General features: G+C 42.5%; 1 protein-coding gene across 6 annotated transcripts in view; it reads left to right on the forward strand.

Annotated features, from left to right (window-relative positions):
- arnt2 (aryl-hydrocarbon receptor nuclear translocator 2) overlaps positions 1–25,800 on the forward strand; it is an 83,186-nt gene that overhangs the window by 51,737 nt on the left and 5,649 nt on the right. For all 6 annotated transcript variants that reach the window (XM_027281513.1, XM_027281515.1, XM_027281516.1 and 3 more), the window contains 9 exons: positions 4,992–5,068; positions 7,049–7,183; positions 8,863–8,937; positions 12,017–12,168; positions 18,935–19,010; positions 19,150–19,273; positions 19,371–19,473; positions 20,285–20,423; positions 21,522–21,672. In XM_027281513.1, coding sequence (XP_027137314.1) covers positions 4,992–5,068; positions 7,049–7,183; positions 8,863–8,937; positions 12,017–12,168; positions 18,935–19,010; positions 19,150–19,273; positions 19,371–19,473; positions 20,285–20,423; positions 21,522–21,672 — 1,032 coding nt within the window. The remainder of the gene's footprint in view (positions 1–4,991; positions 5,069–7,048; positions 7,184–8,862; positions 8,938–12,016; positions 12,169–18,934; positions 19,011–19,149; positions 19,274–19,370; positions 19,474–20,284; positions 20,424–21,521; positions 21,673–25,800) is intronic.

The following is a 25,800-nucleotide window of genomic DNA, read 5'->3' on the forward strand; positions in this document are numbered from 1 at the left end:
ATGCCACTGACAAAAATACAGTCACCAAATGTTTTAGGAAATAACTGAGCCTTATTTTAATTCAGTCTGTTTATCTTTGAAGATTTATATCTTTAGATGGGATAAACGGCTGATGGATGGTCAGGAAGCATTGAGACAGACTGACACATTGTTGGTTTGGAGTACTGACTGTTCTCCAAATCGGAACCCGAAGCCTTCCTGTGTGATTCGTCCAAAATAAAGGAGATTTGAACTGGTTATGAAACAGCTTCTATGTGACCTACATAAACAAACGGGATCATCACCTAATAATACGTTAAAGCTCACCCTTGAGTGTAATATTGCGGTTATACAACAATTACCAACTTAAATAAAATGTATAATCGAAATATATTCATGTTTTGGGGCGATTTGCTCTCAAAATAAAAATTGCTTTGCTCACTGTTTCTGTTCTGATCTTCGTTTCTATGGAGATACACGGGGTCTGACTAATACCTGCAAAACAATCAGTCACAGCAGAGTACTCCTATATGTAATGGAACACAGTTCACTACTCCAGCAAGTAGCCCGCACCTTAGTAACGACCTAGAAACGGAGACGGTTTCTAGTCCCGTCAAAGCATAAGGAGATTGTGGAGTTTCCCAAACTGAATAAATAGTGCACATAGAAACACTAAACTGCTTTGCTAGTTCAGTCTTGTAGTGACTAAGATATCTGCTTTTTTTTCCATGGACACATTTGGCTCCTCAATCTGTGAACTTCACACTGCACACAAACGAGGTGCACACCTGTATTAAAGAGGTCCACACCTGTATTAAAGAGGTACACACCTGTATTAACGAGGTCCACACCTGTATTAAAGAGGCGCACACCTGTATTAACGAGGCGCACACCTGTATTAACGGGGTGCACACCTGTATTAATGAGGTGCACACCTGTATTAACGAGGTGCACACCTGCATTAAAGAGGTGCACACCTGTATTAAAGAGGCGCACACCTGTATTAACAAGGCGCACACCTGTATCAACGAGGTCCACACCTATATTAACGGGGTGCACACCTGTATTAAAGAGGTGCACCCCTGTATTAATGAGGTCCACACCTGTATTAACGGGGTACACACCTGTATTAACGGGGTACACACCTGTATTAACGAGGCGCACACCTGTATTAACGAGGCGCACACCTGTATTAACGAGACGCACACCTGTATTAACAGGGCGCACACCTGTATTAACAAGGCGCACACCTGTATTAAGAGGCGCACACCTGTAATAACGGGGTCCACACCTGTATTAACGGGGTGCACCGGGGTGCACACCTGTATTAAAGAGGCGCACACCTGTATTAACAAGGTGCACACCTGTATTAACGAGGTGCACACCTGTATTAACGAGGTGCACACCTGTATTAACGGGTACACACCTATATTAACGGGGTGCACACCTGTATTAAAGAGGTGCACCCCTGTATTAAAGAGGTGCACCCCTGTATTAATGAGGTGCACCCCTGTATTAATGAGGTGCACACCTGTATTAACGGGGTGCACACCTGTATTAATGGGGTGCACACCTGTATTAACGAGGTCCATACCTGTATTAACGAGGTGGTCTAACAGCTCATAACACAGAATATTCATTAAAGAAAGCTGAAATTATAAATTCAGATGTATTACTCTATTAAAGTTGACTTCCAGTGCACTTTTCATATTTGTTTACATGTTCTATATTCTCAGGATGTGACAATGTGGAGATATAATAATTTTAGTTATGAGTCAGGTGTGCAGTCATGCTGATTTGAGCACATTCTAAACGTCTAGTTGACCAATCAGATTGCTTGGTCGGACCTACTTGTTGTATAGATTACAGTTTAATATGCAACATGATTACATGAGGATTCATCGGTGCTGTGTAAATGATTCTGATGTTTTTATAATTAGTCATGTAGTTGCCTCCCTGCCCTCCTCTCTGAGCACTGTATACTAACTGAATGTACATCTCAGCCTCAGCACCAGTTCTGACAATACACCAGTCCTCAGATGCACTCGGTGACTTCAACACACACTGTGCGGTGTTTACACAGACGGGGGATTGGAATGCACCAAATCTGATGTCTAGGAGGTGAAGTGAGGTGATGGAACTGTACAACATCAAGTAAAACGCGACTAATTCCCCACTCAGAACTTTAAGGTCATGTGGAATATTTCTAGGTATAACTCACAAACACACACAGACACACACACACACACAGACATAGACCATATGTGCTTTGAGTTTACCGGCACATAGTTCACTTCCTCGCACTAAAAATACTCCTCTGGAATGTTGTGGACACAATACTGCTGGCAAACGGTTATCAGGCGAGGATAGCACTCATAAATAACAGATGGATAACAGAGACACGCGCCGCAGACACAAATACGTTGCACATTGAGCGCTTGTGCTGACTGAAGTGTGTTAGGAGAGAGGAATGTGACCGCAGAGGAGGACGGAGTCATGGTTTTTGTTTTTAATCTTTTAACTGGTCAAGAATTTGGACAAAATAACACGTCTGCTTTTTATAGACTCTTCCCTGTCATCTTTGGATGGACTGGATGTTTCCCAGGAATTATACATTGAATTATGTATATATATATACGTTTTTGAAGGTCATCGTAAAACTGTTTTGTAGTTTGTAGTTATAGATATATAAGAAGAGAATCAGTGCAGCAGATTGTGAGATCTCTAGCATGACTCCAAAAACAGTGGATCTATGCTCAGCCCGTGCTTCTTAACCCCACCTGAACTCTGTCTTTAACTGTCGAGCTACTTTCAAATGAAACTTTTCAGTGAACGGGCTTTTACTTTGAAAGGCAGCCACAGGGAGCGTTGAGTCTGAATCAACATCTAACCCTATTTAATAGTGCCCTGTGGAAAGTTCTGTTTACACTCAGTGTTACTCACCTGAGGCCTGACAAACACACTAACTGCTTTTCCTTCCTCATAAAACATTGGCCGGGTTGCAGGAAACTTCATTTAGAGTCAGGTTTTTTACCGAGCAGAGCCCATCTGATACCGATACTGATATTCTTTGTTTATAAAAACACACTTTTTTTGCAAAGATCCCTCAAATGTGATCATCTAACAGTCCAAGTCAAACAAGCTCCACATTGCTTTGTGTGTTTGGAAACAAGGTTAAACATTATACGTGCGCCCCAACAGCTGTCACAGTAAAATGTGCACGTATGTGTCACTGACATTACACTGTTCATTAGAGGAGAACCTTGCTCACTGCTGAACTCTACCAGATTGAAGAGACTGAAGAGCGGCGGCCTCACCAGACCCGAACGGATTACGGCTGAATTTGTTTTGTATTCAACTGATTTAAATTCATGCTGCGCTCCGATCTCCTTTTCCTCTGACACTTCAGCTCTGTGCAAGTTTGATGGTGGGAAAAAAAACATCCAAAAGTTCAAGTTTCACCTGAACCGATGCATACATGCATAGTTGGGGGGTGTGGTCAGGGCGCTGTGTGGATAAAGCAAATGTTTTCAAGTGCCGCCACACATGAGCGAACTCACTGTGGTGCTGGATGGCTTGCAGCCACAGTGTTTCCATAACTTAACTGCTATTTGGATTCCCAACCGCTGTAGTTTTCTTTTATATCTTTTATGGGGAGGTTTATGTCCAGCTGGCACGGTGTGAGGCGGTGAGGTGTGTGGCTCTCCTCTTCTTCTTTTTCTCATGAAAGCGGTGACAGAAACGTGCATTGCATCACCAGCATGCATTATATAGAATGTATCTTCAACCTCGATCATGTGCAACTCTTGCAAAGGGGCGGAAAGTTTCCGGGAAATTTCAATAAACCTATCAGAAACTTTCCATGGGAAGTAAAGCTTGGGAATTTTGGAAATATTCCAAATTGGAAATTGGAATTATGGAAATTAATGGGAGTTAACTGTGAATTGTGGATAATTTAAACAAACTGTATCATATCGAAACATAAACATTTGTTTGCAATGTTTTGCAGACATGCAAAATAAAACAATTTGAAAGAAAAAACATATTCAAGCGTACCTGCATGAAGTCTGGTTGTTTTAATCAAGATTATTCATTATTATTATTATTATATTTAAGTTCCCTGTTAAGTGCCAACCTTCAATTTTGTAAATTATTCTTGTTTATTCCCATAAATCCCTGTTAATTCCCCTGGAAAGTTTCCATGGGACCCTATTATTAATACTCTTCTCTTAACAGCATTGTGCTGACCTTACATATCAGTGGTCTCAACCTTGTCTCACTTTTGAATAGAGGTGGTTGAAGATGTATTTTGCAGACATGTTGCTGTGAGTTCTCTCTGTCACATCACAGTGTGTCATGCAAAGTTTGTGTTGTTGGGACAGGCAGAGGAACATGTCTAATTAAAACCACTTCATCAATGTTTTTCAGTTCAAATGTAAAACGTTTTCCACGATCTTTTTTCCTTGGCTTAATAAAAGCACTCGTATTCCAGCATGATCGTGTGAGAAATGTGATTTATATTGAACGTAAAGTAAAGCCAGAAGCTGCCTCGCCCAGCTTCAGTCGCTGAAAAACAGCACGAGCACGATTTCTGATTGATTTGATGCACGGTGGCACTGCTGCTGTGACTGAAACTCTCAGAGACACGCCATGTTTGATGGGAGAGGTGCCATCTAAATGGAATTGATTTGTCTGTCTGGGTCTTTCTGTCTCTCCTCCTCTTTGGCTGAATTATTTGTATTATTTGACAGCAAGGAGCGAGTTTGAATATCCGTTTGAACGAGTCTGGTATTGTGGATGAAATCTATCTTGCAGGGCAGAGGCCTAATGGTAAAAACATAACTCGTAAATCATGGTAGAGGAGCAGTGGCTGTGTCAGCCAGTAGATTACCTCTCACTGCTGCAAAGTTCAAGTAGCAAATGGAAAAATAAGTGGTTACACTTTGTGAGAAATGTCTGTTAAATGGCACTCATGTTTCACACACCTCTCTCTCCGTCATTCTTCTCCTCAGGTATGACTATACCAGATGAAGACACAGAGGCAGGTCAGACTGGAAAATACTGCTTAGTGGCCATCGGAAGACTGCAGGTGCGTGCTGACAGTTATTTGAACCATTTTTCCAGCATGAAACACAAAAACTTTTAGAATTATAAATCATAAAATGTCCATAGAAGCTTTTGAAAGCTCCTCCAGGATCATCCACTTATCATCACAATCATTTCAGCACATTATGACTAAATATGCTGCTTCCACCTGAGTCTGTGCTTCAAGGAGGAGAAAACTGGACCAGCTGTGAATTCATATTTTGAAGAAAAGTGTCCGAACCACTGACGGGATATGTTAGTGGACAGAGCTACAGCTCTGAAAAGTGAAGCCATTGCGAAAAATGTTGTAAAAGTCGGCTGTAAAAAGTCCAATTGTATTGAGTCTTACGTAAAAATGACTGTATTTCTCACTTGATTTAATCAGAATCTGAATCAGAAATACTTCAATAATCCCAGGGCGAAATAATTCTTGATTATTTATGACCTCAATTCACAGTTTCTCATTGGTTCATGGTCTTTGTAAATGAGGTTTCAATTCAGAGTACAATAGATGATGAAGTGGGATGTGCTTTAGGGCGTGGATATCTCATTCAGTCATTCTCAGTGCTCAGACTAGGCAGTGCTGATCAAATATGAATCCAGATTCTGTTCTGCAGATTTCTCTTCTCAAATGTTGAACTGACACAAGAAGCTCAACCCACCCAACTCACAGTACGTCACTAATAAGGGTTGCAAAGCACTGGAAAGTATCTTTTCAGCAAAGAAAATTTCCAGACACTTTCTGGAAACTTTCCCTGGAAAGTTAAGCTCAGGAATTTTGGGAATGTTCCAAATCAGAAACTCCATGTGAACATCAATGCAAAATAATTCAACAGATTTATTTGTAAGTAGAACTTTATCAAGTTTGAATTATTTTATTAAACAATATTATCTAGTTAACAAGCTCAAATGTGTGTCTTTAGTAGTCTCTGTGTGCTCTGGGCTCCACAGTGTAGTCCAGGTACAGAAATCACCTGTGCAGGTAGGGGGCGTGGCCTCAACAGCCCTGCAGTAAGCAGTGTGCTGTGTGCATATGATTGAGGAAGAGCAGATATTCAAGAGTACCTGCATGAAAGCTGGTTGTTTCAGTCAAGATTATGCTATGATATATATTTTAACAACTATATTTAAGTTCCCTGTTAAGGGCCAACATATTTTAACAACTATATTTAAGTTCCCTGTTAAGGGCCAACCTTCAAGTTTGTAAATCCTCAGTTTATTCCTGTTTATTCCCATAAATTCTCGTTAATTCCCATCGAAAGTTTCCAACTTTGAGAATACTGCAACCCCAGTCACCAACCAGCTACACGCTTTTGTCCAAATATGGTCACTTCTGGTTCCGAAAAAAGTCTATAATGCCAAACTAGATTCTTCAAAATAGACAGGTGACATGGATTTTAGGTGGATTTACTCTTTGTCTGAACACAAATGAAGAAGTGGAGGAAAGCTTTTGGAATCAGTTCAAACTGAGGTGAATTCAATTTGACCTTTTCACTCCAAATGTCTCAGACTCCAAGGACTATCTTGTTATTATTCATATTCATTCAATCAATTACCGTCTCTTTGAGTTGCTCATTTATTTTTTGGTATTTTCATTTATTTATTTCATCAGGACATTATTTTCTGTTCTGTTCAATCTCATTTTCATTTCCTTCCCTCATACTTGACGGGTAAACACTATTATAAAACTGCAGCAAAAGTCTATGATGAATTCTGCACTGTCCGCTATTAATTCATCACAAATGTTTTGTTTTTAATCTCAACGTCTGCCAGTCCACTGAAACTAAACTAAAACTCTAACTGAACTACAACATGCAGCGTCAGTGAGTTGTCGACACCATGCCACTGTGCTTGGTTGAGCATGGATAGTTGTGATGCCAGTCTTAGTATTATTTGTGCTCCAGCTCTCCATTTCCTTTCTTAATTGTCTTAGTCCCTCTGGCTGAACCCTGTTCTCAATGTGTGTGTGTGTGCCGTCTCTCAGGTGACCAGCTCTCCCGTCTCCATGGATATGAACGGCCTGTCAGTGCCCACAGAGTTTCTGTCGCGTCACAACTCCGACGGCGTCATCACTTTCGTCGACCCACGCTGCATCAACGTCATCGGTTATCAGCCTCAGGTTCGTTTCACGATTCATAACGGAGACGGTAGTGTTATCTGTTTTTAGGTTTCATGCGACAAACATCTGTGCGTAGTTCATGACGGAGAACTTTCCTTGTTGAGCTTGTGATGAATGTTTCTGTTTTAAAGTGGAATATGCTGGACATGATTTGAAACATGCTCAGAGTTTATTATCCACTCCTAATGTTCCTCATTTTCATGAATATTCCATCGGATTTCAGTTTGATGTTTTCTGATCTGCTCCTGTTTAAGTTTGCTATTGATACAAACTCAACACTTTCCCATGTTTACTTGTTGTCCTGATGGATTCAGAATAAACTGTTTTCTTTAAACACAAATATTCGCTAATTAATTCCACCCTCTTTAAAACTTAAAAAAGACGTTTGTTGGGTTGCTTCTGTCATCGGCGAAACTCAACCTCCTGAACAATTGTTTCAAATTAAAAGACTTCCAGTTGCTCGAAGGCGCGATCCTCTCCCCTTCCTGGCTTGCGAAACCTTTTCGGTGACTCAGCAGCGATCAAATGAAAGAAGAAGTAATCAAAGGATGGAATATGAATAATGTTTAATTTACCATGTAAACTAACAGGGTACGGGCACCTGGACTTCTGCTCGACGTTTCTTACCTGACCAACCTTTACTTGTTCCTTGAACATGATAGTAATCCTCTCATAATGAAATAAGTGATCGGTTCCAAAATATATTCAATTCAAATATATAATAAACGTAGCAGGCTCCTCTGTGTGTTTTCAGAGGCTTCATATGTGAAACAAAGCACACTAACCTTAAGTTCATTCACTGAAGCTCTGTTACAATTACCCAGTCACGCGATGCTCTCAGATGAACTCCCCATGTTCCACATGAGGAGCAAATCGCATGACTTAGAAATACTTTGCATTATCAGCGATGCACTGAGTTACTGTGTTGACAGTGGAAATAAGCAGAGCGGGATGAAAAACATTGGTTGCGTGCTCTGGTATGTCAAACACATTCCTGTGGCCGGAGCGACTCGCTCATTACTCAACGAGAACAAACTGAGTCAAAGAATTATTTTTTCATCTCGCATTATCATTCATAACAAACACGTCCCCGTTTGGAAAGAGCAAACTTCACTCGTTGTTTTCCTGCAGATTGTTTTTCACTGACACAGATTTATCTTTGTTTTTCAAACGAGATAGCTGGCATTTCATTTGTGATATCACTCGTGTTACAACACTCGCAGTTGCCTCTCACCTTTAAGGTCTGCACTCGGCGTTTGACTCATTTTCTCACTTCAGCGAAACCTGCGTTTCATATCTCGGAGAGACGGTTCGTCTCATTTCAGAATGAGATGGAAACAGAAAACAGAAAGAGAGTTGGAAGTCACGGCGGTTCATTTACCACAAAATGACAAAACAATTCAGCTTCATCTGTTAGCAATATTAGTCTGAGGCTCCAGTAGCATCTTTAATTTGGAAATTGTTTAGTGTGTACCTTTTACAACTACTACTACAAGTACTACCACCATTACTACAATGGTACTACTACTACTACTGCTTACTACATTTTAAAGATCTGTTGCTGACTAATAGTTAAGTTAACAGAAGACAGTAGGGTGCAACCTGCAATGTGAAATGTGTTTATTTCCTCAGTAAAGTGAACTCTTTATTTCACAACTGACTGCCGTGTTGTCCTGCAGGACCTGCTGGGGAAAGATATTCTGGAGTTCTGCCATCCTGAGGACCAGAGTCACTTGAGAGAAAGTTTCCAACAGGTAAGACCAGAGTATAGTCAGACATATTCCCATACTCGTCTAGAAACTGCATTTTCATTTAGTCAGGAGGCGAATGAATTAATGAACTTTGAAATAACTCACAGCGAGACAAATTCCGATGTGAGCCTCCCCTGGCTGATCCGCTCCCCAGTGGGAGATTGTTACATAGTGTACAAACCACGAGAGGAACGCTTGGTCATCTCAGGCTGATGACCTGGAGGACCTGTGTGGATTCATCTCTATGAACATACAAACAGGCACAGGAATGGTTCTGGTTTCTGGGTTCACACTTTTGGGGTCACCAGCTTCACTGAACACTGGTGATCCTGGATAATAACCGGTCTCATGAAGTCTCTGTTAACACTGAGCCTCACAGCTTGTTAATCGCTACGTTGTGAGATAGAATCAGAAGCATGAAGTAATGAGATGAGACAAAGTAGAAGCACAGCAGCAGTTAAAAGTGAAATGTAAAGAACACAATAGCCTGACTGGAAGATGATAAATAATTTCAATTTTGAAAAGTAAGGCTGAGGCTGAAAATAAGTGCAGATATTCATTTAGTACGAAAGTAAAAAAGAAGTGGCTCCAGGATCACATCCTTTCTAATTAGAGTCATAAAATATTTAAAATAACTGCATCCAAATATTTAATCTGTTATCAGTCTGTTTTAATTAATATTCACAATCTATACGTACAACCTGAAAATGAAATAATAATGATTCAGATTCATTAACAAATTAAATAAAATATGTATCATCCACATTTTGTTCTTATTACTATTAGGTTGATATGCTTAAATTATTGATATAATATGCATAAAAGTTAAACTTTTGAAAGTGACACAGATCGACCCAGCATGATGTTTCACCTTTCACTTAGTGCTGTTGCAAGGTGGTGGTCCTTTAAATTCACTTCTTTCAATTATTTTGCTGAGTACACACAATACTTAAATTTAACCAACAATAAACATGCTGGTCCACATATCAAAAATGAAATCTGTGTATTATCTGTATTTTTATCAATCCAGAGCTGGCATATCACTCTGGATCACCAACTCTTCCATATCACTCCCCTCCACAGATACCGCACAACACATCACAGGATCCGATAAACACTTGTCACTCTTAGCAGCTTGGTGGTAAATTTCACCAACACCAGGAATGTTTTTCTTCTCTGCTCCCTGTGGAAACCTCTGTCTCTCATCCAGTTCATACACAAATGACCATCCATCAACACTTTTGTTATTCAAGTATATTCTACTAGTAGCTTGTCTCTTAGCAGACACGCTGCTTCATCAAGTATCTTTGAGTTTGGTTGGATTGACAGGAGTGCTGAATGATTAGCTTCACAGAATATGCTTTTTGCACCTGTCAACTCTTTAGCCTTCTCAATCCCCAATAGAGTTTATTTTGATTATAAGTGGGTCAAATGCAATTCTCTTACAAGTCACATGACAGTGTGTAATATTCACAATTCATCTATTTTATGTGATCTGGTTATCTAGTTTATTTGATCTGGTTGTTCTGGTTATCTAGTTTATTTGTTGTGGTTATCTAGTTTATTTGTTGTGGTTATCTAGTTTATATGATCTGGTTATCTAGTTTATATGATCTGGTTATCTAGTTTATTTGTTCTGGTTATCTAGTTTATTTGATGTGGTTATCTAGTTTATTTGTTCTGGTTATCTAGTTTAGTTGTTCTGGTTATCTAGTTTATTAGTTCTGGTTATCTAGTTTAGTTGTTCTGGTTATCTAGTTTATTTGTTCTGGTTGTTCTGGTTATCTAGTTTATTTGTTCTGGTTGTTCTGGTTATCTAGTTTATTTGTTCTGGTTGTTCTGGTTATCTAGTTTATTTGTTCTGGTTATCTAGTTTATTTGATCTGGTTATCTAGTTTATTTGTTCTGGTTATCTAGTTTATTTGTTCTGGTTGTTTTGGTTATCTAGTTTATTTGTTCTGGTTGTTCTGGTTATCTAGTTTATTTGTTCTGGTTATCTAGTTTATTTGATCTGGTTATCTAGTTTATTTGTTCTGGTTATCTAGTTTATTTGTTCTGGTTGTTTTGGTTATCTAGTTTATTTGTTCTGGTTGTTCTGGTTATCTAGTTTATTTGTTCTGGTTATCTAGTTTATTTGATCTGGTTATCTAGTTTATTTGATCTGGTTATCTAGTTTATTTGACCTGGTTATCTAGTTTATTTGTTGTGGTTATCTAGTTTATTTGATCTGGTTATCTAGTTTATTTGTTCTAGTTATCTAGTTTATTTGGTCGGGTTATCTAGTTTATTTGTTCTGGTTATCTAGTTTATTTGGTCGGGTTATCTAGTTTATTTCTTCTGGTTATCTAGGTTATTTGGTCTCGTTATCTAGTTTATTTGATCTGTTTTGTAGTCAGAGAGACTGCCTATTGACCTATTTATCAGCAAAACAGCTTTATTTTGAATTCATGGCTAAACACACTTCCTCCTCCCTCTCCTTGTCTGTTCTGTGGTCCCGGCTGTCTGTGTGACTGAAAAGTTCTCCATGTCTGCGATCATCCTCAGAAGTTTCTTAGTCATTCTGGATCTATTTCACATTGGGAAGAAGGGCAGTGATTTCATTACTCATTCTGACAGCCCAGCAGAGTGATTGGTTAATACGAGGACATTCAGGAGCACAGTATTGGTACTAACTCTGCTACACAGAGCATGTAATAGAGCTGAAACCTAGAAACCATAGTTATTAAAATGTAATGTAATGTTCTCCCTCCAGCCAGGTGAAGCTGTAAAACCTATTTTCTTGGTTCAGGGACGACTGTTCTTCTGGTGTTGACTTACCAAATAAATCCCTAAATATACAACTATGAAGACAATAATCCAGCAGTAAGCTGACAAGTCAAATAAATCTGTTCACAGATGGTTGAGAAATATCTCCCTATGGTGACATCAGTGCCTATGTGCATCAGTTTTATACATTCATGCTTACAACTAATTCAGTGTTTCGCTGTCAGGTGAACACACTGGAAATGGTCATCGAGTTTTCAGAGTAGACCCAGCTGGATAATGAATACATGTTAGAAACAGTGTTTTCTCTCCTCTGCAGGTGGTGAAGTTGAAGGGTCAGGTTCTGTCCGTAATGTATCGTTTCCGAATGAAGAACAGGGAGTGGATGCTGATCCGGACCAGCAGCTTCACCTTCCAGAACCCATACTCTGATGAGATAGAGTACATCATCTGCACCAACACCAACGTCAAGTAAGTTCTTCATACCCACCCACAAACCTATTTTTTTATTTTGTTATTTTTGGTTATTTTGTTCTCAATCTATTTTTTTTTTATGTGACACTAAAGAATGTACCTGTCACCTTGTTATAATGTCATCATATACTGTCTGAGATTACTAGTGAAGATACTTGTTTTGAATGGAAAGCTGTTGTGCTCATTCCAAATGAAACTATCAGCTGAACAATTGTAGTGAAAAGTTGAATATTTGAAATATGTACATGAATTTTAGATTATCTCAAGTCAAGTCAAGTCAATTTTATTTATAGAGCACATTTAAAAACAACAGAAGTTGACCCAAAGTGCTTTACAATCAGGGCGGAAATGATTCTTAATAGTGCGGCCTCAGACTCAGGTAAAAGCAAGATCATAGAGGTAAGATTTTAAACTGGATTTGAAAATGTCAATAGTGGGGGAGGACTTTATGTTATGGGGTAGGCTATTCCAGAGCTTGGGGGCAGCTACAGAAAAGGCACGGTCGCCTTTAGTTTTTAGGGGCGAATTGGGGACTGAGAGGAGCCGATGTGATGATGACCGGAGAGCTCTGGGGGCAGGATATGGAACCAAGAGATCAGAAATATATTGGGGAGCTAAACCATTCAGGGTATAATCTTGGTATAATCTATCGGATTATTTAATGTCAGCATGCACTCTCGCTGGCATGGACTCCACAAGTTGGTGTAAAACCTGATAACTCATGCTGTCATGACTTGACTGGTCAGGTGACTGAAAGTTAATGACGGTCTTTGGTCTTTCTTTGGTTTTTAAGTAGTCCTTGCAAAGCTTTGAGCTGTGTTTGGGCTCATTGTCCAGCCCTATTAAAAGCCATGTGGAGTCGCTAACTAAAGGTGTAGCACAAACAGATGTACGGTATGTACGCATTAGGTACAGCCAAACAAACCTGGACAGGGTGATGCAGGCGAGGCAAAGGTTTCTTTCAATCAATTGTTGGAACAGTGGAAAGACAAACCAAGATTTTGTTGTGAGTTTTTGTTGTTTCTGAAGTTTGAATCAAGTGTTAGAGTGTTACGATATAAGAATGACTGTTGACACAGATTTCCTGAGGGAGGTTTTATGAGCATTTATGGGGATCATCTGAGATGTTGAACAATACAACTTTGTTCCAGGGTGTCCATGCTGTCATTGGTTCATGACACATTTGAACCTAAATCCAAGAGATCCCCGAGTTCATCTGCTCTGTTTTGACCTGAGATGTCAGCGACTGCCACTTCTCACCTGGCTCTGCATCCAGCATCAACACTCTGCTGCCTCAGCAGTCAGGAATAATATTGACGTTATCCACACTTTTTAAAAAGAAGCAGTGTGAGTCCCCGGACAGTTTTACAAATCAGGGATACTATTTACATACTTTTATTGATTCCTGTGTCGTTAACAAGGTGTTAAATGGAAGGTGTGGAGTCACAGTGCCAGTAAATTTGGCTGCTCTGCTCTGCTGCTTAGCTCTGAAATACAAGTATACTACCCCAGAGGTGTGTCAGTGTGTTACTGTAGCGTGACAGGAGATAAGCAATAGTGGCAAAATCAAATGCCAGATGATATAACACCACCTCCAGGTTAAAGATCAGGGCAGGTCCAGGTCATCAGGTCATCTCCTGTTGGTAGAACACATAAGATGACAACTCTGAGCTGAACATCTGCAGTGACCGTCCGTGGCAGTAGGGGGCAGTGGTGTCACTGTTGTATTAGTCAATGTGCATACACAGAGTGCGTGTGCACTGATGCTGGATTCTGTTAAACCCGGTGACACCACGGGTCCAGGTCCTCCTGCTCTCAGCTGTCATCAGCACATGGAGTCATCCCGCTGAGATCACAGTGCAACCTTCTCATCACGTGAATCATCACTTCTCATCATTTGGTTCATGTTGAATATGAAGAATTATTATTGTATTATCATGATTTGACTCCATAGAGTCAACGTGATGCACTTCTCCATCTGCTCTGATAAATACACTTCGAATGTCGTGCTGTGCAGTGACATTTTTCAGACTCTTCAGTAAGAAATGTGATTTATCTACAGCGTTTTTTTTTCCTATTTTGTTTGGTCAGTTGATTTTGAATGTTTATTTTTCCATTCCAGTCACAGACAAACACTTCCAGCCTGTTTAAATGTCTTACGCTCAGTCAGAAATGGGACCATTTAGTCGCCTAATAATACAGTGAGCAAGCTCGGTGTCGGTGGTAAATAGTGCTGCTGGTGAGTCCGGTGCGACAGCCAGCTGCCACCGCCAAACTTGTGCCGGTCTGTGAGCAGCCGGAGCATGGAGCTCATTTCCATCAGAGTGTGCTGCAGTGCCCTCACTGCTGCCTGTCAGTCACATCTTTGTACATGTGGACACCGACTGATTCATACACGGACAGGATATTTATTACTGAGTTGATTGAAACAGTGTTGCATATTATCTTTTTTTTATCGAGGGAAAAAAGGTTTTATGACATTTTCAAATGTTTTTTTTTTCTGCCTGTGTGCTGCAGTGTTGAAATAAAAACTACACACTGTCCTTCATTCACATGTCCAAACGAAGCGGTTCATGTCAGGCAGAATGTTCATGATCATTTAACTGCTATTCCATTTTCCCTCAATATTTAGTATTCATTGTTTTTCCACATCATTTATTGAAAGCAGTCACATGAGTGGCCTACTGCAATCTAATATAATATATAATAATATAAAACATGTACAGAGAGCGCCTGAGGTGAAAACAATTATTTATACTCTACAATTAGAAATTTGTGCACTCAAGTTAATAATGAACAAACACAAATGAAGTCATTTATGTTCTCCAATGAACTGTTTGACCCCTGACACCTGCCTGACTTCATAAACATGCAACATAATTAGGGTCATCCGTTAATGAGCAGCAGAAACAGCTGGTCGATAATATATTTATATTATTTCACTCTCCAGGTTGATGTTCTCTTTCTGAACACACTCCTCCCGTTCCGTCTCTCTCGTGTCAGGGTGTGGGCGTCACGTTGAACTGAACATCGTTCCAGAGTAACTCCACCTGCGTGGGCGCGACAGCAGCGCTTTGTGCTGCCACGGCCTCGTTATCTTTGTAAAGAGCGCTCAGCGGGCACATCTCGAAACATTACCGCCAATAGTTGGAACAAGCTGCGTGGCATTTGTTTGTCTTTCACACGTCGGTGGCATGTCGTGTTTATTCTCGTGACAGTGTTTGTTGAAATCGCTGCTTTCTTCCCATCGGACACACTGACACTGTTAGTGCGATGTGGCGGTGAGACGGAGGCCTGCGTGCTCCTCTCCTCTCGCTTCGCCTTCTATCAGGGGTCTCCAAACTACGGCCTTTCATTTTCCTATTATAAAATATCCACACTTAATGATTAAGCTTGGCATTCTAATTAAAATCTACCTTATTTACGAACTATTTACAGTACTAGCTAATTTTCATCCCCTCACACAATGGTATATTCCGACGTGACTTTGCTCGTGATCAACTTCCGCGCAGTCTGCCCGGGGGATTCAACTCGGTGGGTCAGGGACGGCCGCACGGTGCGGGAGGATCCCCTCGTGGGACCTCTCCCCGGCGCTGGCTGGCCTCCGCGGGCGCATTTCCTCCGTGGCGGTGCGCCACGACCGGCTCTGGGTCGGCTTGGAAATGCTTGGTGCGGAGGTGCCTCCGGCCACGAGCTTTACAGCACCCTCCTGCCCGGACCTCGCCACTTCCCGGGTCCGTGGCAGTGCTCGCTGCGCCCTCTCCGCGACTGTCGAATCGCAATGTAATGCAACTTTCACTTCCTCCCGCAACAAAATCGCAACAAAAATGTAAAAAGCACCGCAACTTTCACCGCAATTTTTTTGAAAACCTCATGCAACATCAGGGATTTTCAGGCCGCAACTATTTCAAAAAAGGCCGCGAAATCCTGGTGGGACTGATATCATTTCCGATTATAGACTGACCCCGGCCCCCCATCACAGAAAGGCAAGTTGATGTGGCCCGCACCGAAAAAAGTTTGGGGACCCCTGCCTTCTGTTATTTCCAAGGTGCTGTGCTCAAGTGTATTTAGGCGAATATTTAATATTTCATGTGCTTCAGGAATAGCCTGAGATGTTGTTGTTTGAATCATGAATTCATAGATTTTGGTTGTCCTGTTGGATTTCATAACACTGTGAGGAGAGTGTGTGTGTGTGTGTGTGTGTGCTTTGCAGGAAAGGTCAGTCTGAATGTACTGTTATTCACTCCATTCATTTTTTATACATCATCTTTAAGTCCAGGTGTCTCCTCCACGATAATAAAACAGCAGAAATGATGGTAAGGAGAACAGAGGGGAAGTGTTTTATCATGGCGCGTTTGAACGAAACAAACGGCGATGAACGTTAAATTGAACAAGTGTGCAGTGAGAGCTCTCGGACTCCTCGTGTCGACTGTTTCGGTCTTGAAGTGAAGCGATCCAGAGCTATCAGAGCAGCGGGGTGTTTCATTTCACCAAGCTACTTCCAGTCCATGCCAGGTTTTTTCAAAATGAAACACAGGTTCTGTGTACGGATAACAAACAGAGCTCGAGCTGACAGGTGGATCAGTACCGCTGTATTAACAGAGGCTGAGTATGACTAAACAAACCTCCCACAGTTTTTTTCTACAGGACACATCCAGTGTAGGCGTCGATCCTGCTGTGTGGAGGTGTGAAAGTAGGCGTCTCTCTCTCTCTATTTCTGTGTTTTATTCTTTTATTCGCACAACTACTTCCGTCACATTGACGTGAACACCCGAGTGTAACATGCGTACGCCTTTGCGGTGAGACAGTGTGAAAATGTGCGTCATTATCCAGATTTATGCGATTTATTACATCTCACCCCTCTGTCGTGTCAGCGATTTCATCCCAATGTCAAGTGTCGCTGCTCAGGACAGGTGTAAATACCTTTAGACTTGTTTGTACATCAGAGTTCATCTCTGGCAGACGAGGGTGCAGAGCTCAGACACCCAGGAGCTCAGAGCTGGTTCAGGTATCAGGTTTGCCTCCCTCCCTGTGGAGGCATTCCAGACACATCCGACTGGGAAGGATCAGACCCAGAACACTCTGGAGGGTTTCCTGTCTTGTCTGGAAATGTCTCCAGATCCCTGAGGAGGAACAGGAGGACACAGCTTGAGTAGAGGGCGCCTGGATTGCTTTACAGTACTCAGCCTTTGCAATGCACCTCTGGAGCACATTGTGATGTGCAGCTGCTAAAGTCTCCAGGCTGAGGCTGTCACTGGGTTTATATGAACACTGCATTTATATGTAGAAGCCAAGAAACCAAATGAGAATAATTGTATGAAATTGTCCAAGATTTTGTGACAAATCTGACACAATAGTGCTGAACAGATACTGTCAGCAGAAAGTCCACAAATAGAAGCTGCAGACAGACAGACAGACAGACAGACAGGTCAGTTCAGGTCATAGTTGTCTGTTGACGAGTTCTTTGAACACATCTTGCTCAGTAAAGTGCCATCTGTTTGTCTTGGTTTTATTTTCCCCATGTGGATCCACTTAGCGCTGATGATGCAGGATGACATCACTAGAACTGTCCAATGAGTGAGTCACCTGTCAGGCCATGTTTATAACTACTGTTCTGTTTGTAATACGTCAGCAAGAACTGTTTTTGTTCCTGATGAACTGAAGTCACCTGATGTGAACGTTTGAATGATATTCAGCAACATTCATGACGTTCATCCGTCTCTTCCTCTCGGTTTTTCTCTTCTTGGAATGAAATGCATCTCCCAGAGAGCATGGCAACTAGAGTTGCACGATACCCACGGTATACCCGGTGCCCCGCGGTGCCAAATCATAACCGTCGCTACTATACTAGAAATTTTACACGACGGTACTACCGTGGATTACTATACTACCGGTGCCAGTCTCCGCTACATAGCGGCCGCCTCTGCTCTCCTCCCGGCTTCTCACTGCATGCTACTCCTTTGTAAACAAACCAACATGGAACCGCAACCGAACTACACAGCTGCTGAATGATTGGCTGTTTGCCTGTTACTGGTGACGTCCAGGGATATGATAGGCTGTTTCCGCACGCTGGGTCCGCCCGTCTGTTAGCTGATTGGCTGTTCGTGTGTTTCTGCCGGCAAGAACGAACTCCGCGAAGACAGCTCCGCTTCGATAGAAACTCGCTTCAAAACAAACAACAAGCTAAAGTTCTGTCTCGCCCAGACACGAGACAACACACTCACCATGGCAGAAGCACCGGGCCCGAGCAGCGAGTCTGCCGTGGCGTCTTCGTCAGTGGCAACACTAATTTTGCTTAAAAAACAAACGTCGTTGTTTCAAACTAACTTGTACAAATACAGTTTATAAAAATAATAATAATAAAAAAAGGCCGCAGTATCGCGATAATACCCGGAACCGCGATACTTTGTCTGGTATAGTATTGTGGTTATTCATTTTAGTATCGCGACAACTCTAGATTGAATGTTGGTTTAATGAATGTTATTTCAGTGTTGGTTCAGTGATAAAACAGTGACGTCTGTGTTAAGACAGTTTTGTCTGTCTTGATCTATTTTTCATCATTGACATCACTTTTATTATTTCAGGGTGCAAACCTGATGAAAAATCAATGTTATATTTCAATGTTGAGCAACATTGATTCAATGTTGGGTTATTATTAACTTAATGTTGATTTACTGTAGGTAGCTTCAGTTCAGCAGCGTGCTGTGTGTGTCGCCGTGTAGTCTGAGGTGCTGATGCTGTGTATGGGTGTTGTGTTTTGCAGGCAGCTCCAGCAGCAGCAGCAGGCAGAGCTGGAGGTTCACCAGAGAGATGGACTCACTGCCTACGATCTTTCCCAGGTAACCCTCGAATTCACACCAACAGTATTTGGATGGACTTCCCAGCTGTGAGACACATGTTTCGGACGTGTGTGTACAGATGCATTGATTGTCTGTGCTCGTGTTTTTCTCACGTTCTCTCTTCACCCCCGCCCTTCAGGTGCCCGTGGCCAGCGTCAGCAGTGGAGTCCACGAGGCAGGGAAGAACATTGACAAGACGGATGCCCTGTTCTCTCAGGAGAGAGACCCCCGCTTCGCTGAGATGTACACCAGCATCTCCGGATGTACGACACACACAAACATCTGCATACACCACATAGATACCTCCTTCTTATTGTTTCTATCATGCTGACCTCTGTGCCTGTGTTTGTGTGTGCGCAGCTGGAGATAAGAAGATGATGGTTCCCTCCTCTACAGCTGGAGGACAGCAGCTGTACTCTCAGAACTCTCCCTTCCAGCAGGGACACTCTGGGAAAAGCTTCAGGTACACGTCAGTGATGCGTGTCAGTGCATGTACTGCTCAAATCTGACAAACAAGCCATCTCTTTCCATCTTCATGTTGTTTGCCACAGCCAAAAGTCTTTCCAGAGTCTGGACTTTGTTTTCAGCACTCTCATCTGTAGACAGTCTCTGCACTGTTTGACATGATTCTTGTGCCGGCGGTTAAAGAGGTTAGCGGTGTCTGAGTGTGTTGTGTTGTGTAACGCCAACGGTTTTCTTTTCATACCCAAACCACGTCCACGTGACATAAGTGAGCCACAGTTTTAGGTGTGAGGGTGGCAGGAGTCTTTCTCCTGTTCTGTGTCACGTTCATGCTCCTCCCCGTTTGTTTGTGTATGCAAATGTTCTGCCCGCAGTCCGTGCAACACCAAGCGATTTGTGACATAAATGACGGCATAAATCAAATCAAGTCAGATTTTATTTGTATAGCCCAAAGTCACAAAGTACATTTTCCTCTGAGGTCTTTACAATCTGTACAGGGAGTGACACCCTCTGTCCTTAGACCCTCGGTTCAAGTGAGGAAAAACTTTTAACAGGGAAAAAAGGTGGAAGAAACCTCAGGAAGAGCCACAGAGGAGGGATCCCTCTCCCAGGACGGACAGACGTGCAATAGATGTCACGTGTACAGAACAAATCAACACAAACATATTGTACAATTACAATGACTGATAAACTGACAATGAGAGTTTTCAGTGAAACAATGTTGCATCTATATATAGCAGTGTGTCTGTGGGGAAATGTGAAGCCTGAGTTTTCGATGTCATCCTTTTTGTTTGGTGCGTTTCTGCCCGCAGTTCTTCTGTGATCCACGTCCCCGGCGTCAACGACATCCAGCCATCAGGCTCGTCCAATCAGAATCTAGCTCAGATCACCAGACAGCTCAACCCGGGCCAGGTGGCGTGGTCAGGCAATCGGCCCCCGTTCTCCGGACAGGTAACACACACACATGCAAACCATCGCTGCACCACCACTGCATCAGCAATAAAATCTCGATGGTTGCTGTGATTGCCGTCTCAACAGATGGACTTGTCTTGTTTGCCATGTTTTATGCGTGTGTGTGTGTGTGTGTGTGTGTGTGTGTGTGTGTGTTCTGAGCATGAGGCTCATCTGGCTCCCACACACACTGCCGCACTTGTCGGGTCATTCCACTGGACTGAATTCTTTGTTGTTCAGTCACCTCTAAACACATCACAGTAACGTGAGCCACATGATACAAGTGGAAAAGAAGATTTGATGTTTTCGGCAGATGTAAACACGGCAGACGTCAGGAGCTAACATCACACGGGCTCGTCATGCATCCTGGAAGAAAAACAGGCCAACCTGCAATTCTGCCAAACGGTTGCCCAATATTGGAAAAGCCAATTTTGGTGAAAAATATTCTGGAAAAAACACTTGAGCTGTTAAATAAACGCAAGAAGAATGAGCACAAAGTCATCAGGGTGTTTTGTCATGCCTCATGGAGGAATGAATAAGTCATCACAGGCTGCGTTCACACTGCTCACTTCTGATTCACGCCGCCGCACAGAAGTAAACACGGAGGCCAGTGAAGTCAGCGTGTACGCCTTTGTTTATTATTTGATGAGCAGATGGACGAGGAGACTGAGACATTTTTTACTGATTGGCAATGTATGCTGCTTCTGTACAGAGGTGTGTGTGTGTGTGGAGTCAGAGCAAACACGTATGAGGTTTAACGCTTCACTGACTCATCGCAGCTGTCCTCCAGCTTCTCCCTGTGTGACTCCCAGCAGTGCAGAGGTGTGACGTAAAATTCGCCTGAATTCACTCGCACATAATCACACCTGTATCTGATCTGGATTGTCCAGTCAGATTAGTAAAAATCGGATTCCATACGACCTTCACGCGGTCAGGAAAAAGTCACGTGAGCAAAGAAATGAAAGCTAGATTCACCTGATGTGATGTGAGTGTACTGACCTGTGAAGCCTGCTGTGTATCACACTGAACCTTCAGCTGACTTGTGCAGTTACAGCCCTTGACGATGCCGTATATGTAACCAGTGTCTGTGCTCTCCAGGCCAGTAAAGCCCAGTCCAGTCCATTTGGTATCGGATCTGGCCACAGTTACCAGACCGACCCGGCCTCCTACAGTCCCCTGTCGTCTCCAGCCACTTCATCTCCCAGTGGCAACGCCTACTCAGGACTGACAAACCGCAGCACAGCTTTTGGTGAGCTCTCATGTGTTATAATACATGCACCTGTGTGTTTTTATGGGTTTAACCTCTTAGCATCGCCACCCTCAGGCTGAGGAGTCGGGGCCTGATAATAGCACCCAACCACCATATTACTCAAAATACATATATTATACATTAGTATATATCACAGTCTGTCAAATGTTTACAAAGTGTGATGTAAAGTAATCAATTAAATGTTATTATTACAAGGCTTTGTTGAATACTCCATTCTGATTGGTCAGTTACAGCATTCCACGGTCTGTTATTTCTGTGTAGCAGGCCGTTGCTATGGATACCAGACTGTTGCTATGGACGCAGTGCTGTTAGATAGATAGACTGTGGATGTTTTTTAATCAATATTTTGTATCAAATGATTGAATTTAGTATCATCACTAGTAAGTAGTTAGTGAAAAGGTGATTCAACACCCCTCTGCATGCTGTACATTAACCCCGACTTATATTATATATCAGACGAACCTTCGAATATGTAAAGCTAACATTCACCCCGTACGTAGCAGTAAAAACACCCGTCATGTCATACGTTAACTTTTCCTAAAGTTACCCAAAATACACAGAAATGAAAGTATTTCAAATGTTTATGCTTTTGTACAGGTGTAACACATTTTAGTACATTAAGCTGTTCTGGGTCAGAGTTGACCCGGATCTGATCCATCCGAGATGGAAAATGGTTGTTCTGGGGAACCTTGAAACGGTCAAACTGGATATTCTATGGGACAGTGGTGACAGAGATCAGGGGGTGCCTCGACACAGACACTCACACCTGCACCTGCAATGTAACAACATAATCTAAAAATAGACAAATTCAAATCAATGTGTGTGTGTGTGTGTGTGTGTGCTACATTTAGTGTAATAAATAAACTCATGAACCTGAATTCAAGTCTGTCTTTTACTAAACTAAGCTAAATATTAGGCCTGTTAACTCGCATAGAACTAAGGCTGCCACGATTAGTCGATTAGTCACGATTATGTCGATGAACAAAATCGCATCGTTTTTTTTTTTTTTACTTTGCTTTTCTTTCGAAACTGCGGCTGCAGCTTCCACTGACGCGTCTGCTTTTCTGTCACATACACACACACACACCTACGCACATGCGCAGTAGTGGTAATCGGCGACTGTACCGTAAATGATACCATAACACAGACCCTCCAGGAATTCACGATGTTGCGATTTGCAACTTCAACACAACTTCAGTGAATCCCCGTGAATTCAGGGCGGTGTTGCAATTCTAACCAATCACCGCGATTTTTCCGCAACTTCCGCGCAGTTTGCCCGGGGGATTCAACTCGGTGGGTCAGGGATGGCCGCACGGTGCGGGAGGATCCCCTCGTGGGACCTCTCCCCGTCACTGGCTGGCCCCCGCCGGGCGCATTTCCTCCGCGGCGGCTCTGGGTCGGCATGGAAAGACTCTGGGGCGAAGGTGGCTCACGGCTCCGTCCGCGAGGTTTACAGCGCCCGCCCACCCCTGCCACTTACAGGGACAGTGAATTTACGCACGATCCGATTAGTCGACTAATCGAAAAAATAATCTGTGATTAGTCGACTATCAAAATAATCGTTTGTGGAAGCCCTACATAGAACACACTTCAAACATGACAGACAGAAAATCAAACTCACCAAAATGCCTTTTCACTGTTCCTACAATCTCCAGCTCTGGTTTGGTTGATATAAATCCTCAACTGACAGAGTGAGGTGTGAAAATATTCTGCACAGAGCGTAGATAAGCACTTCAGTTCAATCAGAGCAGGCAAAGTAAAGAGGTGAAAATACTGTAAATATAGCGATGCACCGAATGTCGATTTTTTTTTTAGGTGTGTAAATGAGTTTTGCTGCTCTCTCATCCACAGCAGGTCGCTGCTTAGCTCCACTGTCAGTATTCATGTGGGAGCTGTCGATCAAAACGTGATCTGCCATGCCTGCAGAGTGTTGAGAAATGGTGTGATCAGCAGAATGAGTTTCTAATAGTTATGAAAGATTCAATCAACTTCCACACAATGTGCTTCCAAAACAGAATGAATAATATTCACAAGGGGAGAAGAAAGAGGAGATTGTTGGTATCTTCAGACCTCAGCTGACGCCACGTTTTATGCCAAATGTTCAGTTCAGTGAGGAAAGATGTTTCTCCGCTCTCAAGCCTTACTGGATTATTTTGTCCGGGGTGTGGAGGTAATTACATGGATGGGGAAGCAAAGCAGACAGAGCCACAGTCGGTCATTAACGCTTCCATCCACCATTAATATACATCATTCTCCATGGCCTTCGAAGCTTTCTTCTCACCTCACACTGCGCTAACAGCCTTTTTATGAGTTTCATGAATAACACAGTGAGGTTGCATCTGAGTGCTTCTGAACACTACTTAATAAAAAAAAAGACTTTCTGCATTGACAGGCTGGCACAGAAAGGCGTGTCAGATTGAAGTGAAGTGAGTGAATGGTAAAATGCTGAGCGTCATTAAATCCCGCCTCACAGTCGTTTGTACAGCAGCGTTTGTAGAGAATGTATTTGTTGTGCTGCCGGGACACTCTGACATCATCAACGCCGCGTTCACAGACACACTGGTGTTTCACGAATGTATGATTTCAGTCTGCACATGAATGCATCATCACTGTATTTATCATGTCAAGTTGTTGGTAGTGTTGTAGAGGAGGTCCTCTCTGAAGAGCTGGAGGTCTTCAGGAGGTTTGTGAAGCTAGACGTTCCACCAGAGGAGAAAGGTTGGCTTGTCCTGAGTCCTGTCTCTCTCACAGCATTATTCCTCTCTCCTACAGTGTCCATGGCAACACTGGAGGTAACATGTCTGCATTGTTAAGGAATTTTCTATCCTTAGGTTACACGAGGTCACATGTGGGCCTTGAGGTCCTCAGCAGTATTAGTTGTTTGGCTTTGGTTGAGAACAGTAGGTGCCAGTCTATCTCAACACTGTGGTGGTCAGGGTCAAAGAGACCTATTGCTGCCTTCATAGACATAATAGCTTGTTGTTGACGTTCCAATCTGTGTAAACAGACATATGTGTCTCCAGACTAGAACATGCTGACAATAACACCTCCATGGGTAAAGACTTTCTCTTTGACTAATTCTGGGCGTGTAGTATTTGTGGTGTTATCTTGGGGTTTAAAGTCGATCCACCAGGATGAGTTGGGCAGAATGTGAGACCGACTCAGGCACTTCTGATGAACTTTGAGAGTGTCTCTAATTCTCCTTGATCAAGCGTCAATAAATAATACAGCATAAGACATCAGAGGCTCCTGAACACTTTCTTCCCCCCTGACCTCACCATTGACCTTTGACTTAAGCAGCAATTTCTCCACAACATGCATAAGCAGGTGGGTGCAGAACCTTACACTACTTCGTAGTCAGCATTAGCAATTTGAGTTTAATGCAGGCTGCTACAGATAGGCAGTGGAGCTTGATGTCAGCGAGCAGCAGGATAACGTGACCTTTTGGGTTGATTGAAAACAAAGCGTGGCGCTGCGTTCCTCTGGATCATCGGAAAGGGTTTCTCTGTGCAGGCTGGGAGGCCCGTCAGTAATGTCTCTCTGAGGCGTTTCTGAGTCTGTGTCCAGCCGGTATCCGTTAAATAGAACAGACTCTGCAAAACGTACCACGCTGCCTCTGGTGGAGTCACAATCAGCTTCATGTTTGCAGCCTCTGGGGTCCAGAGATGTCGCTGTTCACTGAGTCGAAAGAAAAAAATGCTGTACTTGATATCAGTTTGACGATTTGTTCGTACAGTGTTTAAGGACTGTCTTCCCTGAGTGTTTGTGTCTGAATACGTATCAGACGGTAGTGTGGAGCATTTATTCAGAAAGCTGCTTCATCCCCAGAGAACCCATTCATTTAACCACTACTCTGACTGATGTCAGTTTAGCAGCATACATCACTGAGCTCTCACTCTGTCCCTGGTGGATGCGAATTTGCACAGACGAGTAGAAACATCAGCAGATAAATCCATAGTGATATACTTGTTGATGAAAGTTACAGCTGTAGTTGAGACGTTTCAGTCTAAAAACAAAGACCGACTGACCGACACCTTGCTCTCCTGCAGCCACACCGTTGGCTTCAGTCGGTGCCGGCTCATCGGCCAGCTGCTGTTTGTTGTCCAC

Source organism: Larimichthys crocea, chromosome VIII (assembly GCF_000972845.2).
Source record: "Larimichthys crocea isolate SSNF chromosome VIII, L_crocea_2.0, whole genome shotgun sequence".
In the NCBI taxonomy this organism is placed as follows: domain Eukaryota; kingdom Metazoa; phylum Chordata; class Actinopteri; family Sciaenidae; genus Larimichthys; species Larimichthys crocea.